This window comes from Eumetopias jubatus, unplaced genomic scaffold (genome assembly GCF_037043125.1).
Source record: "Eumetopias jubatus isolate StellerSeaLion01/CBP00866 unplaced genomic scaffold, mEumJub1_p1.0 scaffold_6, whole genome shotgun sequence".
NCBI lineage: Eukaryota > Metazoa > Chordata > Mammalia > Carnivora > Otariidae > Eumetopias > Eumetopias jubatus.
In genome coordinates this window covers 144375895-144395374 of record NW_028274812.1, presented here as the reverse complement: position 1 = coordinate 144395374, position 19480 = coordinate 144375895, and the positions used below count along the sequence as shown (strand labels likewise).

The window sequence follows — 19480 nt, the reverse complement described above, 5'->3', positions numbered from 1 at the left end:
CACTGGGGTGCCTGCACAGGAAGACGACTATCCGTAACATTTGGCCTTGAAAACCAGAGGAGCTGAGTTCTGTGAGTTTTTACAATCAGCAGGACTTAAAACTTGGAATTTTAAAAATCAGCAGGCTCAACTTTAGGAGAGCAGAGAGGCTGAGAGGAAACTGAGTCCCCACCATTAAAGAGACAACACAACTAACAGCCTGGGGAGAAACAGCATAGAAGCAGCAGTTTGAAAAACACCCGGGGCATACAGTGGGAGAGTTGTTTGCTAATCTCAGGTGCTCTGGAGAGACAGAGATCTTGGGAGACTTCTCCAGGAACAAAGGACCTACAGGTGGTATCCACTGCCCCGCCCCCCCCCCAGCTGCCTGGGGGAACCAGCATGACACTCACTGATTTGCTTACACTGCACCCAACCTCCCACCCCTGAGCTTCCCATCCACACCCTCCAGCCAGGCCTGCCTCAGTCCCAGCTCTGCGGGTCCCATCCCCCAGAAGACCCACGCAAACCCTGCTTAATACCAAGCCTCCCACACCTGGGGGGAGGGGGTTTGCATCCACCCCCTCCAAAGCAGGAGCCAATCAAAAGCAGCACCCCCAGCCTGGCCCATGCAAGCTGCCCCTATAGGGCCAGCACCACTCCAAAGCACCTCCTGCCCGTGGAGAGGGGAAGCTAACCACGCACACTGAATGTGGCCCCCAAAGTGGGCTAGGGGCAGACAGCTGGTCAGACTGCAGGCCCTGACCACGCATGAAAGCTTCTCGGGGGACAATGCAGAGAAAGCATCCTGCAGTTTGGTGCTATTGCAGCTCTGGCAAACGCCTGCTCGGACTGACCCATTACCACCACAGGGAGCAAAAACAGCCACTGCAGATACCTGGACTCTGCAGGCAAACGTGGCCTAGCCACACAGTATGGTGCACACAGTACACAGAACAGCTCTGAAGCGCCAGGTTTTGGTGAACAGGGGACCTTGCACTGCAGGCAGACAGAACCTCCTTCCCATGAGGCCACCACCTTCAAGAGCAGGAGACACAGGTGACTTTCCTAACACACAGAAACAGACACCGAGAGGCAGACAAAATGAGACAAAGGAACATGTCCCAAATGAAAGAACAGGACAAAGTCACAGCAAGAGACCTAAGTGAAATGGAGATAAGCAATATGCCTGATGGAGAATTCAAAGTAATAATCATATACTCAGGACTTAAAAGTGGAGGACATCAGTGAGGCCCTTAACGAGATGAAAACGAACCATTCAGAGATGAAGAACACAATGAAATTAAAAATACTAGATGGAATAACTAGTAGACTAGAGGAAGCAGACCTGGAGGACAGAGTCATGAAAAGTAAAGTTGAACAGGTGAGCAAAAAAAAATTATGCAAAACAAGAACAGACTTAGGGAACTCAGTGGCTCTATCAAGTGTAATAACACTGGCATTATAGGGATCCCAGAAGGAGAAAAGGGGGCAGAAAATTTATGTGAAGAAATATCCAGATCCAGGAGGCACAGAAATAGCTCAACAAAATCAACTCAGGAGGTCCATGCCAAGACACATAGCAACTGGGGCACTGGGTAGCTCAGTCGGTTAAGCGCCTGCCTTCAGCTCAGGTCATGATCTCAGGGTCCTGCTCATCACGGAGTTGGCTTCTCCCTCTCTCGATTTCTGCCCCACCCACATGCTCGCTCTCTCAAATAAATAAAATCTTTAAAAAAAGACACCTAGGGGCACCTGGGAGGCTCAGTCGTTAAGCATCTGCCTTCAGCTCAGGTCATGATCCCAGGGTCCTGGGATCGAGCCCCGCATCGGGCTCCCTGCTCAGCGGGAAGCCTGCTTCTCCCTCTCCCACTCCCCCTGCCTCTGTCAAATAAATAAATAAAATCTTAAAAAAAAAAAAAAGACACCTAGTAATTAAAATGGCAAAAAGTGGTGATAAAAGAGAGGATTTTAAAAGCAGCAAAAGAAAAAAGTTAAATATAAAGGAAACCCCAAGGCTATCAGCTAATTTCTCAGCATAAACTGCAGACGGGAGTTTGCAAGACAAGAAGGGAGTAGCATGATAAATTCAAAGTGCTGAAAGGGAAAAATCTGCAGCAAAGAACGCTCTATCCTGCAGGGCCATCATTCAGAATAGGAGAGACAAAGGGTTTCTCAGAGAAACAAATAAAGGAATTTATCACCACTAAACCAGCCTTACAAGAAATATTAAATGGGGCTCTTTGAGTGGAAAGGAGAGACCGTGAGAGTATGAAAAGTAGGAAACACAAAAGCAGCAGAAATAAGTACATCTGTAAAACTCAAAGGATGCATAGTAAAAGGATGTAAAGTATGACACCCAAAATTTGGGGGGGGAGGAGTAAAGAATGGGTTCAAACTTAGGTAACCATCAGCTTAATACAGACTGCTATATGCAGAAGTTATACACTAACCAGTGGTAACCACAAACCAAAAACCAGTAATAGATACGCAAAAAATTTAAAAAAAAAGGAATCCAAGTGTAACACTACAGAAAGCCAACTAATAGTGAGCGAAGAGAGCAAGGGAAGAAAGGAACACAGAAGAACTACAAAAACAACCATTAAAGAACAAAATGGCAAAAAGTACATATCAATAATTACTATGAATGTAAATGGACCAAATGCTCCAATCAAAAGACACAGGGTGAAGAGAACGGATAACACAGGACCCATCTCATGCTGCCTACAAGAGACTCACCTCAAGACCTAAGGACCCCTGCAGATGAAAGGTGAAGGGATTGAGGCATCTATCATGCACATGGATGTGAAAAGAAAGCTGGGGTAGCAATTCTTACATCAGAAAAAAAAAGACTTTAAAACAAAGACTGTAACAAGAGACAAAGACAGACGCTATAATAAAGGGGACAATCCAACAAGAAGATACAACAAGCTGGTTGTTTGAATAAATCAACACAATTGAAAGTCTTTAGTCAGACTCATCAAAAAGAAAGAGAAGACTCAAATAAATAAAATCAGAAATGAAACAGGAAATAACCACCATCACAGAAATACAAAAGACTGTAAGAGAATATTATAGAAAATTATATGCCAAAAAACTGGATAACCTAGAAGAAATGGATAAATTCCTAGAAACAAAACCTCCCAAAACTGAACCCAGAATAGGAAATTTGAATAGACCAATTACCAGCAATGATATTATATCCATAATAAAAAAACTCCCCCCAAAAAAAGTCCAGGACCAGATGGCTTCACAGGTGAATTTTACTAAACATTTAAAGAAAAATTATTATCCACTCTTCTCAAACTATTAAAAGAAAAAAAGGAGAAAGGAAAACTTCCAAATTCATTCTATGAGGCCAGCATCACCCAGATACCAAAACCAGATAAAGACACTACAAAAAAGAGAACTACAGGCCAGTATCTCTGATGAACACAGAGGCAAAAATCCTCAACAAAATACTAGCAAATCAAATCCAATAATACATTAAAACAATCATTCACCACAATCAATTGGGATTTATTCCTGGGTTGCCAAGGGTGGTTCCATATCTGCAAATCAATCAACATGATACATCACAACAAGAAAAGGATACAAACTGTATGATCATTTCAGTAGATGCAGAAAAAGCATCTAACAAAGTACAAAATCCATTTATGATAAAAACCCTCCACAAAGTAGGTTTAGAACATACCTCAACATAATAAAGGCCACATATGAAAAACCCACAGCAAACATCATACTGGAAAAACTAAGCTTTTCCCCTAAGGAACAAGACAAGGATATCCACTCATCACTTTTATTCAACACAGTACTGGAAGTTTTTGCCACAGCAATCAGACAACAAAAAGAAATAAAAGGCATCTAAATTGGTAAAGAACAAGTAAAATTTTCACTATTTGCAGATGACATGATACTACAGATAAAAAACCCTACCCTCTGGGGTGCCTGGGTGGCTCAGTTGGTTAGGCGACTGCCTTCGGCTCAGGTCATGATCCTGTAGTCCTGGGATCGAGTCCCACATTGGGCTCCCTGCTCGGCAGGGAGTCTGCGTCTCCCTCTGACCCTACCCACCTCATGCTCTTGCTCTCTCTCTCTAATAAAATCCTTAAAAAAAAAAAAAACAAAAAAACACCCTAAAAACTACACCAAAAAACTGCTAGAACTGATACATGAATTAGTAAAGTTGTAGGATACAAAATCACTGTACAGAAATCTGCTGCATTTCTATACACCAAAGAAGCAGCAGCAAAAAGAGAAATAAAGAAAAAAATCCCATTTACAATTGCACCCCAAATAATAAGATACCTAGGAATGAACCTAACCAAAGAGGTGAAAGACGCATACTCTGAAAACTATAGAACAGTGATGAAAGAAATTAAAAACAACACAAAGAAATGGAAAGACATTCCATGCTCATAGACTGGAAGAATATTGTTAAAATGTCGATACTATCCGAAACAATCTACACCCTTATAAAAATACTAAAAGTACTTTTCACAGTGCTAGAACAAACAATCCTAAAATTTGTACGGAACCACAAAAGACCCTGAATAGCCAAAGGAATGTTGAAAAAGAAAACCAAACCTGGAGGAATGACAATTCTGGACTTCAAGCTATATTATATGGCTATAATCATCATCAAGACAGTATGGTACTGGCACAAAAACAAACAGATCAATGGAACACAACAGAAAACCCAGGAATAAACCTGCAATTAATTATATGGTCAGCTAGGGCGCCTGGGTGGCTCAGTTGGTTAATTATATGGTCAGCTAATCTTCAACAAAGGAGGCAAGAATATCCAATGGGAAAAATACAGTCTCTTCAAACGGTTTGGGACAACTGGACAGCAATATACAAAAGAATAAAACTGGATCACTTTCTTACACCATACACAGAAATAAATTAAAAATAGATCAAAGACTGAAGTGTGAGACCTGAAGCCATAAAAATCCTAGGGGAGAACACAGGTAGTAACTTCTTTGACATCAGCCGTAGCAACTTCTTTCTAGATGTGTCTCCTGAGGCAGGGAAATAAAAGCAAAAATGAACTATTGGGACTACATCAAAATAAAAAGCTTCTGCACAGCAAAGGGGAACAACAAAACTAAAAGGCAAGCCTATGGAATGGGAGAAGATATTTGCAAACAACATATCTGATAAAAGGGCTAGTATCCAAAATATATGAACTAATATAACTCAACACCCAAACCCAAATAATCCAATTCAAAATTGAGAAGACATGAACAGACATTTCTTCAACGAAGACATCCAGATGGCCAACAAATTCATGAAAAGATGATCATCACCTATCATCAGGGAAATGCAAAACAAAATTACAATGAGATATCACCTCACATTGATCAAAATGGCTAAAACGAACAGAAGAAACAACCAGTGTTGGCAAGAATGTGGAGAAAAAGGAACCCTCTTGCCCTGTTGGTGGGAATGCAAACTGGTGCAGCCACTGTGTAAAATAGTATGGAGGTTCCTCAAAAAGGTAAAAACAGAGCTACCTTATGATCCAGCAATCACACTACTAAATATCTACCCAAAGAATACAAACACAGTAATTCAGAGGGATACAGGCACCCCTGTGTTTATATTTATAGCAGCATTATTTATAATAGCCAAGATATGGAAGCAGCCTGAATGTCCAAGGAGACACGGAGACACACACACACACACACACACACACACACACACAACCAGAATATTATTCAGCCATAAAAAAGAATGAAATCTTGCCATCTGCAAAGACATGGATGTCACTGGAGTATAACGCTAAGCAAAGTAAGTCAGCCCGGGAAAGACAAATACCAGATGATTTAAGAAACAAAACAAATGAGCAAAGGGAAAAAGACAAACCAAGAAACAGACTCTTAACTACAGAGAGCACGCTGATGGTGACCAGAGGGGAGGCAGGTGGGAGGGATGGGGAACTAGGTGATGGGGATGAAGGAGGGCACTTGTGATGAGCACCGGGTGATGTACAGAAGTGCTGAATCACTACATTGTACACCTGAAACTAATATTACACTGTAAACTGGAATTAAAAACCTAATAAAAAAGAAAGAAAATTACCATTTGGTAACCATGATAGTAATATTTGATTCAGTCATGAATTAATTCTGGATCAACTGATGCATGTGAAAACTAGAGGGTGAAAATCTGATGAATAACAGGACTTTTACATAGTTTCAAAGTATCTCCCTACAAGAAACTTCGCTCCACAGAGAAACAGAGTAACTTCACAGGAGAGAAAGTTGGCAGACACCACCCTAACCAAATGGTCAAAGTTCCTATCACCTGTGATGGACAAATATCATGTGCCTCCTGATCGGACTCTCAACATGAGAACACTGACATACTGCACAGGCAGAATCTATTAATGAAGAGAGGGTACAAGGGTCAAATTACAAATCTGTATGCTTTGTGAATGTCATGGCCATGAAAGACAAAGATTGAAACACTGGTCTAGAAGAAAAGAGACAGGACAATGATGCACACCACGTGATTCAGGATCTTCTCTGAGGTAAACAGCAGCACCAAGACAAACGCCAAAATCCGCAGAGGGTCCTCAGATTGTAAACCAGCACTGTTTCAATGTCCGCTTCCTGATTTGCACATCTGCACTGTGGTTCTGGAGGAGAACAGCCATGTTTTTAGGAAGCATATACTGAAATACTTAGAGGTAAAGGGGCATCACATCTGTTGCTTACTCTCAAGTGGTTTTAGGAAAAAAAGGCTGTACATAAAGATAGAATGAGACAGGGAATGTGATACAATGTCGGTGATACAAGAATCTGTCGGTGATACAAGAATCTGGGTGACAGCTCCATGGCAATTCCTTGACTCTTCTTAGAAGTGTCTGAAATTATCTTAAAATAAAAAGTAAAAAAAGTTTTTCCTATCTTAGATTGACCATTGTTAATACTAACCCTGTCTACACAGAAGCAGAGACCTTGCACTGATCCAAATCTTGTTCTGTGGGAGCCAATCACCCTGTACTGAGCAAGTAGCTGAACACGAACCACTCACCTCTCATTATAACTGGGTTGCCCTACACCTGGGACTGCATATTCTGGAACTATCAGAGAGGAACATTTAAAAATCCTTTTTTTTTTTTTTTAAATAGGCATTAAGTGAGAGAAAATATTTAAGTATAAAATGAAAAAAAAGTATAAAAGTTAGCTTGTAGAGTGTATGTACAGAAACACAATTCTTAACAAAAATGATCTGAAAGAATGACAGGGACTTTTAAAGAGTTCTGTAGCCACATGCTGGGGAATCTGCAAAGGTCTTTAGAAGTTATCTTCTGAGAATTTCAAGGGTTGGGCTATGTTGCACAAGGTTTTTTGGTTACTTCTGAACTTTTTAATAACTTACATTTGGGCTTAAAAGCCTCCCAAGAGATGCCTAACACACTTAAAAGAAATCCAAACCCTCACTAGGCTCTACAAATTCAACACCATCTCCCACTTGTCTGCCCTTTGACCTTGTCAGGAGGAACCTGACAAGCGCAGCCCATTACTGCTCCAAAAATTACGTGTGTGGTCCCCTCTGCTTAGAACACTGTCCCTCCAGACCTTCCCACTTTCTAGTGTCATCTGAGAAAGACATTCTTAACCACCCTATCTCTAAGATGCTCCTTATCTCACCTCCGGGGGAACATTCTCTATCCTTTCCCCTGGCTTTTTCTTTATGGCACTTACCACCTAACGTACTGTGTATCTATTTGCTCTCTCCTCTACGATCGTGTAACCTCTGCAAGGGCAGCCTTGCTGTTTCCCCAGGGCTGAAAGCAGTGCGTAGTCTATAGTAGGCACCAAAACATGTGTTTATAAGATGAATGAACGAAAGTGCTGCATCTATTTTTCTTTCACATATTGTAAAGAGCATGAAAATGACCAACACTGACTGTGCCTCAGTGAAGATTCTCCTCGGAAGCAGCACATAAGCTGGGATGTGAGCGGTAAGCAGAAGCTGGCCAGGCAGGGGAGGTGGGAGCCGAGGAGAGCTGGGGCCAGGAGGAAGCAGGCCTGTGAGGAAATATTGATCCAAGGCCTGCGGTGAGGGCGAGGTGGCCAGCTTCAGCCTGGAGGTGTGGGCGCACACACCAGGAGCCTGCAGGCCATGGAGTCTGGATGTTTATTTTAAGGGCTCAAAAACCAGTGAACAGTTTTACAGAAGAGTGACCACCAGGTTTGCTTCTTTTACAGACCACTTTTCAGAAGCAAAGGGGGGGTCCTGAAGAGAGAGGACATGGGCTGACCTAGGATGGCAGCCAAAGAGACTGAGAACTGACCTTTTAGATGAATGAGGACACAATGGACAGATGAATGGATAAAGAAGATGTGGGGGGGGGTGTGTGTGTGTGTGTGTGTGTAATGGAATACTACTCAGTCATCAAAAAAATGAATTCTTGCCATTTTCAATGCTATGGACAGAGCTAGAGAATATTATGCAAGAGAAGTCAATCAGAGAAAGACATATGATTTCACTCCTATGTGGAATTTAAGAAACAAAAGAGAGAAGCATAGGTAGGGGAAGAGAAGGAAAAATAAAGTAAGATAAAAACAGAGGGAGGAGACAATCATAGGAAACAAGCTGAGGGTCGCTGGAGGGGAGGGGGGTGAGGGGTTGGGGTAACTGGGTGATGGACATTAAGGAGGGCACTGATGTAATGAACGCTGGGTATTATATAAGACTGATGAATCTGACCTCTACCTCAAACTAATACACTATGTGTTAATTGAAGTAAAATAAAGAAAAAAAAGAAGATTAATGAGGGCACAGAGCCAGAGTCTGCTGAATGCATATTCAGATTTTCCAGAAATCCTACAGTAAGATATTTTCTGAAAACACCAGGCCACGAAGATATGAAGAACTCTGGCAGCTTAGTGTTATATTAACGTGAAAAGGCAGCAAAGTGGACAGTGCAAGTCTTGGGCTCAGATCACAACTATGCTTTTATAGCACAGATCACAACTGTGATTTTATAGCAAATCACTTCAATTTCCTGAGCCTGTTTTCTCATCTATAAAGTAGACATAACACATTCAAGAATCTTCTGTGATCTTGCCAAATAAAGCAAGCAAACTACCAATGCCTGGCACTTGAGAATTAGAAAAGGAGTCCTTCGTTAGCATGGCCTCATTGTGCGATCCTGCTCACCGCCACCTGGGGGCATGATCCTGCGGGATCACTGTCTCATCGTGTGATCCTGCTCACCGCCACCTGGGGGCATGATCCTGCGGGATCACTGTCTCATCGTGCGATCCTGCTTACTGTCACCTCGGGGCATGATCCTGCGGGATCACTGTCTCATCGTGCGATCCTGCTTATTGCCACCTCGGGGCATGATCCTGCTGGATCACCGTCTCATCGTGCGATCCTGCTTACCACCACCTCGGGGTATGATCCTGCGGGATCACCATCTCATTGTGCGATCCTGCTCACCGCCACCTCGGGGCATGATCCTGCGAGATCACCATCCCATTGTGCGATCCTGCTCACTGCCACCTCGGGGCATGATCCTACAGGATCACCATCTCATCGTGCGATCCTGTGTCACCACAGCCTCACAGTGTGATCCTGCGGGATCACTGCTTCACAGTTTAACCTGTTTTGTCAAACCTTTTCCGTGTGTGGTTCCATTTGTTGAGAAACATGAGGTAACCACGGCTACAGTTATATTTATGTTACAATAGGATCTAAAAATACTGCCTGAATTTTGAATGAATCAGAGTATACATTTTAATTCATTAGGGGTATATACATGTTAAGACTCTTTAAAATCTGTTTTTTTTTTTTTTAAGATTTTATTTTTAAGCAATTTTTACTCTGCATGTGGGGCTCGAACCCACAACCCCAAGATCAAAAGTTGCATGCTCCACCGACCGAGCCAGCCAGGTACCCCTTAAAATCCATTTTAAAAAATGATCTTCAAAACAAAAAATAATCCCTAGATTACTGAAATAATAGTCTCACCTCTTCAAGGGAAGATTCCAAATTCATTCCAAAAGCAACTCCCATTAGTCCAAAGAGAGAAAGAGAGAAGGTGCCCATGGTCAACTGTAGGTTCAACCTCATCATCACATTACGGTGGCTGGAGAGGGGAAGGGCTTAGATCAGAAGGGCCCACTAACTATACACAGCAAATTCACGAAACCATCTATTAAAGACCACAGAAATTAAATCTACTCCTTTAAAAAAGGACATCTTTCTGTATAGTATTTATAGATGATAATGATGGTATAACTCCTCCCAAAATGACAGTTCCTTAAAAGCTTTATCACTTCAGAGTTCCTTTAATTGTTCTGTAGGATGCTTTCTTACCTGTCCAGATTGATGAATATGATACTTTGTGAATCATCAATCAGTACCCTGAGCTCCCGGGTTGCGTTGGAAAGGTCCTCAGCTAATCGGTAGTAGTTTTCCAAGAGCAGCTCCATCTCTTCTGCGTGGTCGATTCCAGCACTGCTCTTTTCACTTCAATTAAGAGTTAGCATAATTAGCATACTCTGTGCCTCTTTAACTCATGCCTCCCACCCCCTACCAAGGAGAGTAAGTAGGACTGAAGTACTCTGTGAAAGATACTTCTAGAATACATTAGACACAGACTGGCCTAATAAGCAAAGCAAACAAGAGTTACAAGTGTGTTCAAGTTTCCAATACTGTATCTATCTGCTATATAACAGCCTTTATAATCTTAATTTTTTCTTATTAGAATATAGATAACTAATGTCCCAAGATGCTTAAAAAAATCTGTATAGATTGTGGAAACTATACACATTACAGAGGTGTCTCCATTTATTTCTAATACTTGTCTATAAAGAAAATGAAATATTCTGAGTACTTAAAAAGTAAACATTTGAGTGTGCATAAGAAGAGTAAATAATTTCTAATTCTGTAAGAGATAAAAGGTTTCTAAGATAAGCATTTTTATATTAGACCAAAGCTACAGAATATATGCCAGTGTCTTACTTTTCCTTCATCTCCCTTTCTCCGCCCCCATGTGAATATCTTTCCCTCTCTTCCACTGTACTCCCCAGGCTAAGTCATTCGGACAGATCTGTGTGCCACTTTGGGGGTCAGTCCCTTGAAGACAAAGGTAATGGTTTATATTCATCACAGCCCAGCACAGTGACATGTACACAGTAAACACTCAATATATCCTCATTAAACTGAATCAGATGCAATATATACAGGAAAATAGTCAAACAACTGGGGATAAAAAGTGCCTATATTTTCTATTCTGGAGAAAACGTTATGTTCTCTAAGAAGAACCACCCTGCAGAACACGGAAGACTGATCCTAACAAAGTAAATAACAAAGGATTATACACTTACAAGACTTGCGGGTCACTCCACTTTGTCAGACACAGCTCTTCCAGTAACTCTTCTTCATCCAAGATCTCCAAAATGGATTCTTTGAAAATTTTAATATCTGTTTCTAACTCTGACAGACTAGAACAGTAATTGTATAGAAATGATCAATAACATTAACTTATAAACACATTTCCCTATTTAAAAGTATCTTTTTAAAGTATCTTATCAAGCAGACCCACTCATATATTCATGGTAAACACCAACTTATAAAAAAAAATTTTTTTTTTATATTTACCATGCACATTAAGAATCAATTCCTATCCAAAAATAAAGACCCTAATACAGCATTTCATGCAAAACAGCTTTTCAATAAACATTAGTCTATGTGCCCTTTTTAGCTCAGCTTCCCACCTAGGCTACCTTCCTACTTTGAAGGCACAGAGAGAAAACCATTAGCAAAACTAATTGGTATTTTTTTTTTATCTGAATTAATGTTAAACATTTTCTATCAGGACTACTAAGAGAGAAGCTTAAGATATTTTTGTCTACCTCCCAAATTGGTAAATCACCCATATTTACCTTTTGCCATTTTGCAGTAAGATGTGCAGTTTGCTTCTGTCTACAGAAGAATGCTTGGGATCCACCAAAGCTTCCAATGTCTCAAGGATCAGTGGCTGCAAAATGCTAAGTTTCCCCTGAAGAGTGCTGATCTAGATAACAACATGACCTTTCATAAGAATCAAAACAATCTTTTTAGAATACTCAGGGTCAGTGAATCCTCTGATTAAACACAGAAATCTGTAATAGCTACAAAGGCTGGTAATGTTTCAGACCATGGTCAGGGCTGGAATGATTCAAAAACTAGATCTACCAGGTTAAAAGATAACCATGCATAATGCTACCAGGTTTGCATTTGGTGGACTGGGAATTAACTCTCATAAGAGTCTTCCCCCACAAACATTTATTATGAAAAGAATGCAAGATTGATTAAAATAAAGCCTGCCATTCCATGGTTAAAACACATACTTTACACTTGGTAAACAATATCCGTGTTCTTTGTAAACAGAATACAGTTCAAAATTCCTGTGAAAAAAATTCTTCCAAAAACCAAAACATAACTTGGGACTTTAAGAAATCAATCAGTGTCAAGTCAAAAGTACACTCATTATTGAGGCGTCAAGCAGGAAAGCACTGATACAGCTACACCCATTGTTAAAATACTGAAATACTTCTGTACCAGCTGGTAAACAGTGTAGGAGAGTTAAGCAGTGACTGTGAGACGACGAATGGCACAAATGCCAGCATGTACTCCTTATCTCAGCATGAGCTCGCGAGAGCTTATTCAGCCCACGTAGCCTGCCACTGACTGCACCTTCCCTCCTTTCCCTCCCCGGCATGCTCCCTGTTCAGGAACTGTGCCCCAACTAGTCACCACCTCCTTGGCTGGTGCTCGCTGGTGCTCCTCCCTCATGAACCTGAGCGAGTGGGGGATGTAGCCATTTCCTACTCCCTCGGTGCAGGGCAGGGCAGACAAAAGGGAGGGTCCTGGGTTCATCCAATCCTCACCCACTGCACATCCTCTTTACCTGCTTCCTTCCCTCACTCTGGTTAGCATGCCCTAGAACCAACTGTTGCGTGCAGCCAGTTCCTGAACAGTACTATCCTGACTACTGGGGGGAAGAAAAGATAATGAACAATTTGTGGGGCCAGGAGGGCAGTGACCACCGTTGTTCAGGGCCTGATAGGGTCCCTAGACACCCAGTACCTATCCACATAATGGGGGAATCATTAGAAGAATTAGACCTGGTTCCTATGTCAAAGTAGATCTCAAACAGTGGCATCATCTAGCGGTCTCCAAGGATTGTACACACAAATCAGAGTGATATATAAAGTATTAGAATGATTTGAGCTGTAACGTTTATCATGTGTATGCAGTTTTACAACACACGATTTAGTTACAGAATAGAATAGAATACATTTAAAACTTTTTTGATATGTTCTCTTATATCCTATTTAGGGTGTTAAGTATTTTGAATTATCACCCCTAAAATACAGTTATCAAAATTATACAAAGGACAGTCAACTTCAAATGTGCTTAACTGAATGAATGTCATAATATGACTCTCAAAGAGACTCTATAAACTGTACCTAGAGACCTCGGATCTATTTGATTGGATCATACAGCTTAAGAAGTAAGTACTTTCGCCACACAGGACCCTCACAGATGTTTTTGTCTGGAGGTAGGGTGTGGTCAGGGAAGGTGCCATTGAAACAATACCAGCTTGTCTTCCGACTCAACAGCATTTTAAAACAAGAACAAATTCAAGAAGTGAAATAAAAACAGGCTTACCCAATACTGTAGGAGTGCTTCTATAGCCCTAAACTCAAAAGGTAAAGGGTAGGTGACAAGCTGTCCTTCTCCAGCCAACTGTGAAGGGAGTTCCCGGAACAGCCATCGCTCTAAATTTAAATTACGATAATCTAGTATCAGAAGACACTCTGGAGTTATCACAGCTTTCAAATACTGCAAAAAAAAAAACCAAAAAAAAAAAAACAATTATCCATATGTACACACAAGCACACACACATACATACATGAAAGGTGCAAAGCTACAGGAAAAGAACATTCATAAAATAGGGTTTAATACTGTTTTAATTCTGGATTAAGCCTAAACCAAATCACTATTAAAAGAGAAAAAAAAGACATACTTTTTAAAGAAAGGAAGCCTAAAAATATATGTACTTCTAACTCAATCTCAGCACAACTGGAATTAAGCTATATATCAAGACTTCCAGGATAATCAGGAGAACAACAGGGAACAAAGAAAACAAGATAAGGTATTCTTAAGTCATGTATTTGGTAGACTTTTAGAAAAGATTTAGTTTAATCATGATTACTTTGGCTGAAGTGGGAAAGTTGCCTTTTTAAACTGTCACCAAACACATTAAGCTAATTTGAAATTATAAAGATAAAACATAGCCTTAGTACTCTAATTTAGAGCACCAAGAAATTAGAAATTTACTTTAAAGACTGGCATCCGTTAAGTTGGAAGAGTAGCCTGTGGCCACTGTATTAGTGATATAAAAATTAGAGATTTTTCACATTTTCCCCCAACATATTATGACAATTTTTATACATAAAAGTTGAAAGATTACAGAGTGAACACCTATATACATATCATTTAGACTGTACAAATAACATTCTGCTAAATTTGCATCACACACTTCTCTCTTCATCAAAGAGATAATTCTTTTAAAAAATGATCAGGGGAAAGAAAAAATTATTTTAATTCCAGTATACTTATCAGTATTATCTTAGTTTCAGGTGTACAATACAGTGATTCAGCAATTCTATACATTAATCAGTGCTCATTCGTGGTAAGTGTGCTCTTTATTCACCAACACCTATTTCCCCCATCCCCCACCCACCTCCCCTCTGGTAACCATCTGTTTGTTCTCTATAGTGAAGAGTCTGTTTCTGCCTGTGCTCTCTTCTAGGATTTTTATGGTTTCAGGTCTCACATTTAGGTCCTTAATCCATTTTAAGTTTATTTTTGTGTATGGTGTAAGAAAGTGGTCCAGTTTCATTCTTTTGGATGAGGCTGTCCAGTTTTCCCAGCACCATTTATTGAAGAGAGACTGCCTCTTTCCCACTGCATGTTCTTGCCTCCTTTGTTGGAAGATTAATTATCTCTGGGTTTTCTATTCTATTCCTGATCTATTTTTGTACTATTACCATACTGTTTTGATTTCTACAGCTTTGTAATATATCTTGAAATCTGGGATTGTGATGCTTCCAGCTTTTTCTTTTTTAAGACTGCTTTGGCTAACTGGGGTCTTTTGTGGTTCCATACAAATTTTAGGATATCTGTTCTAGTTCTGTGAAAACTGCTCTTGGTGGGAGGAAAAGATGGTGGTGACGCAGGACACTAGGCTTGCCTCCTCCCACCAGTACAACTAGGTAACTATTAAACCATCCTAAATACCCCAGAAATCAGTCTGATGATTGGCAGATCAAACTCTACAACCAGAAGTAGAAAGGAGGCCACAAAGATAGGAAGGAGCTGCAACTTGTGGCCACTGTGGTGGGGAGGGAGCCGTGGTTGGGGGGAAGCATAAGAGATAAACTACCACACGGGACAGTGCACAGGAAAAACAAAGCCCCACAGCAACCGGCTTGAAAAGCAGGAGAGCCTGAATTTCATGAGTTCTTGTAACCAGTGGGGCTAAAAGCCTGGAGTTTTAAACGTCAGCATGCATGGAGCAGAGAGGACACTGGGGCAGCTCTTGGAGAAAAGGCAGGGCAAACAGACCTTGGACATACAGCATGGAAACAGCAATCTGAAGAGCACCTGGGGCACACAGTGGGGAAATGTTAGTTGCTCATCTTGGAATGTATCCCAGAGAGGCAGCATTCATGGAGAGACCACTCTAGGAACAAAGGTACAGGTAGGCGCCATTTCCCTCCCCTGCCGCTCAGCATAAACACAGAGGCACCTGCAGAAACCAGCCTAGCAGCGACCCTCACTACCTAACTTGCTTACACCAAGTCTCACCACCCCTCACTCTGGTGGAACAGGTCGTCTCAGTCACGCCTGTCTCAGTCCCAGCGCAGCAGGCCCCTCCCTGAGAAGACCAGCCCAATCCCCTGCTCATACCACATCTCCTGACCCAGGAGTTTTGTGAGGCCTTGGTTTCCATGGCGGTAGCAACAGCTCTCATTTCACAAGCAGACCAGAACACACCTAGTTAAAATGTGCCACATTCAGGCCAGGGACCAAACATGGTCCACAACAGGCAAAGAGAGCCTCTGCAGATCACTGGCCTGAAGGATAAAGTAGCCAGGACACAACAGCAGAGCTCTCCCAGCACACACTGGAGATACTCGTAGAAGGGCCAGGCCCTGGGAAACAGGGGACACTACACTGCAGGGCCTACAGGACCTCTTTTTCGTAAGGCCATTATCTTTAAGAAGAGGAGACATAGCTGACTTTCCTAACACATAGAAAGAGGCCCAGAGACTAAGACAAAATGAGAAGACAGAGGAATTTATCCCAAATGAAAGAACAGGACAATGCCACAGCCAGAGATCTAAGCAAAGCATATATAGGTAACATGCCTGATGGAAATTTAAAACAGTGATGATCATAAGGATACTAGCTGAACTTGAGAAAAGAGTGGAGAACATCAATGACATCCTTAATGAGATGAGGAATAATAAAGAGATAAAGGGGTCAATAAATGAGAAACATTTTGTTTGATGGAATGAAGAAAAGGCTGGAAGGAGCAGAGGAATGAATTAACAACCTAGAAGACAGAGTAATGTAATCAAGCTGAACAAAAGGGAGGAAAAGGAATTATGCAGAACAGACTTATGGAACTCAGTGACTCTATCAACTGTAGTATCATTCATATTGTAGGAGTCCCAGGAAAGAGCGAAAACTGGGTAGAGAATTTACTTGAAAAAGTAATAGCTGAAAACTTCCATAATCTGGGGAATGAAACAGATATCCAGATTCAGGAGGCAAGGAACTCCCAACAAAATCAACAAAAGCATGTCCACACCAAGACATATTGTAATTAAAATGGCAAAATATAGTGATAAAGAAAAAAATATAAAAAGCAGCAAGACAAAGATGATAGTTATATACAAAGGAAACCCCATAAAGCTATCAGCAGATTTTTCAGCAGAAACTTTCCAAGACAAAGGGGTGGCATGATGTTTTCAAAGTTCTAGATGGGAAAAACCTGAAGCCAAAAATACTTTATCCAGCAAGGCTATCACTCAGAACAGGAGAGTGAGAGTTTCCCAGAGAAACAAAAACTAAAGGAGTTCATGACAACTAAACCAGCCCTGCAAGAAATATTAAAGGGGAATCTTTGAGTGCAAAGGAAAGACTAAAAATGACAGTATGAAGTTTAGAAACACAAAAGCAGTAAAAATATATCTATAAAAAAATCAGTCAATGAACTCACAAAATGAAAGGATGTAAAATATGATACCATATACCTAAAACATGGCGGGGGGGGGGGGAGAATGGTTCCAAACTTAAATGACTATCAACTTCATAAAGACTGCAATATGTAGATGTTATATTCAAATGTAATGATGACCACAAGTCAAAACCAATTATAGATATGTAAAAAAATAAAGGACTCCAAGTCTACCACTAAAGAAACCCAGCAAACCATGAAAGAAAGACAAGAAAGGATCAGAGAAAATCCTGAGAAACAACCACAAAACAAGTAATAAAGTGGCATAAATACATTTCTACCAATAATTACTTTGAATGTAAGTTGACTAAACATTCCAATCAAAAGACATAGGGTATCAGAATGGATTAAAAAACAAACAAGACTGATCTATTTGCTGCTTACAAGAGACTCATTTTAGACCTAGACACAGATTGAAAGTGAGGGGATGGAAAAGTATCTTCATGCAAATGGAAGTAAAAAGCCAGAGTAGCAATACTTTTATTGGACAAAACAGACTTTGAAACAAAGACTGTAATGTGAAACAAAGAAGAACACTATATAGTAATAAAAGGGACAATCCAACAAGAAGACATAACAATTGTAAATATTTATGCACCCAACATGGGAGCACCCAAATACACAAAACAGTTAATAACAAACATAAAGGAGGTAATACTAATACAATAATAGTAGGGGGCTTGAACACCCTACTCACATCAATGGACAGATCATCTAAACAGAAAATCAACAAGGAAACAATGGCTTTGAATAACACACTGAGCCAGATGGATCTAACAGATACATACAGAACATTCCATCCTAAAACAGAATACACATTCTTTTTGAGTGTATGTGGAACATTCTCCAGAATAGATCATGTATTAGGCTACAAAACAAGCCTCAATAAATTCAAAAAGACTGAAGTCATACCATGCATCTTTACTGACCACAATGCTATGAAACTAGAAATCAACTGTAAGAAAAAACCTGGAAAGAACATAAATATATGGAGGTTAAATAATATGCTACTAAACAATGAATGGGTCAACCAGGAAATAAAAGAAGAAATAAAAAGGCACATGGAAACAAAGGAAAATGAAAATACAATGGTTCAAAACCTTTGGGATACAACAAAAGCGGTCCTAAGAGGGAAGTATATAGATACAGGCCTTCCTCAAGACACAAGAAAAATCTCAAACAACCTAATCTTATACCTAAGAAAGCTAGAAAAATAACAAAGCCTAAAGCCAGGAGAAAAAAGGAAATAAAGATTAGAACAGAAACAAATGATATAGAAACTAAAAACACAACAGAATAAATGAAACCAGGAACTGTTTTCTTGGGGGGGGGGGAATAAAAATAGATAAACCCTAGCCAGACTTAACAGGAAAAAAAAAAGAACCGAAAATAAAATCACAAATTAGAGAGGAGAAATAACAACCAACACCGCAAAAATACAAACAGTTGTAAGAGAGTATTATGAAAAACTATGCCAACAAACTGGACCACCTAGAAGAAATGCTTAAGTTCCTAGAAACTAGTACCAAAATTGAAACAGATTGATGTAGAAAATTTGAACAGACTAATTACCAGCAATGAAATTGAATCAGTAACCAAAAAACTTCCAACAAAAGTCCAGAACCAGATGGCTTCACAGGTGAATTCTACCAAAAATTTAAAGAAAAATTATCCATTCCTCTCAAACTATTTAAAAAAAAAGGAGAAAAGAAAACTTTCAAATTCATTCTCTGAGGGTACTGTTACCCTGACACCAAAACCAGATAAAGTTACCACAAAAAAAAAAAAAAAAAAAGAACCACAGGCCAGTATCTCTGATGAACACAGATGCAAAAATCCTCAACAAAATACTAGCAAATCAAATCCAACAATACATTAAAAATACATTAAAATAATCATTCACCATGATCAAGTGGGATTTATTCCTGGGATGTAAAGGTGGTTCAATATTCACAAATCAATCAATGTGATACATCACATTCATAAGAGAAAGGATAAAAACCACATGATCATTTCAATAGATGCAGAAAAAGCATTCGACAACGTACAACATCCATTCATGGTGAAAACCTTCCAAAAGTCAGATTAGAGAGAACATACCTCAACATAAAAAGGCCAAATATGAAAAACCCACAGCAAACATCATACTCAAAAAACTAAGCATTTTCCCT

General features: G+C 40.2%; 1 protein-coding gene across 9 annotated transcripts in view; it reads right to left on the bottom strand.

Moving 5' to 3' along the window:
- MRS2 (magnesium transporter MRS2) overlaps positions 1 to 19480 on the bottom strand; it is a 35592-nt gene that overhangs the window by 7462 nt on the left and 8650 nt on the right. For 8 of the 9 annotated variants that reach the window (XR_015768398.1, XR_015768396.1, XR_015768397.1 and 5 more), the window contains 5 exons: positions 13666 to 13839; positions 11895 to 12025; positions 11337 to 11453; positions 10324 to 10476; positions 9976 to 10093 (listed from right to left, as the gene is read on the bottom strand). Coding sequence is in view for 4 of the 9 variants with exons in the window: in XM_028107510.2 (XP_027963311.2) it covers positions 9976 to 10093; positions 10324 to 10476; positions 11337 to 11453; positions 11895 to 12025; positions 13666 to 13839 (693 nt within the window). In the remaining 5 variants the exon portion in view is untranslated. Of the gene's footprint in view, positions 1 to 6492; positions 6626 to 9975; positions 10094 to 10323; positions 10477 to 11336; positions 11454 to 11894; positions 12026 to 13665; positions 13840 to 19480 lie in introns of all 9 variants that reach the window. The other variant, XR_015768399.1, reaches the window with a different exon arrangement.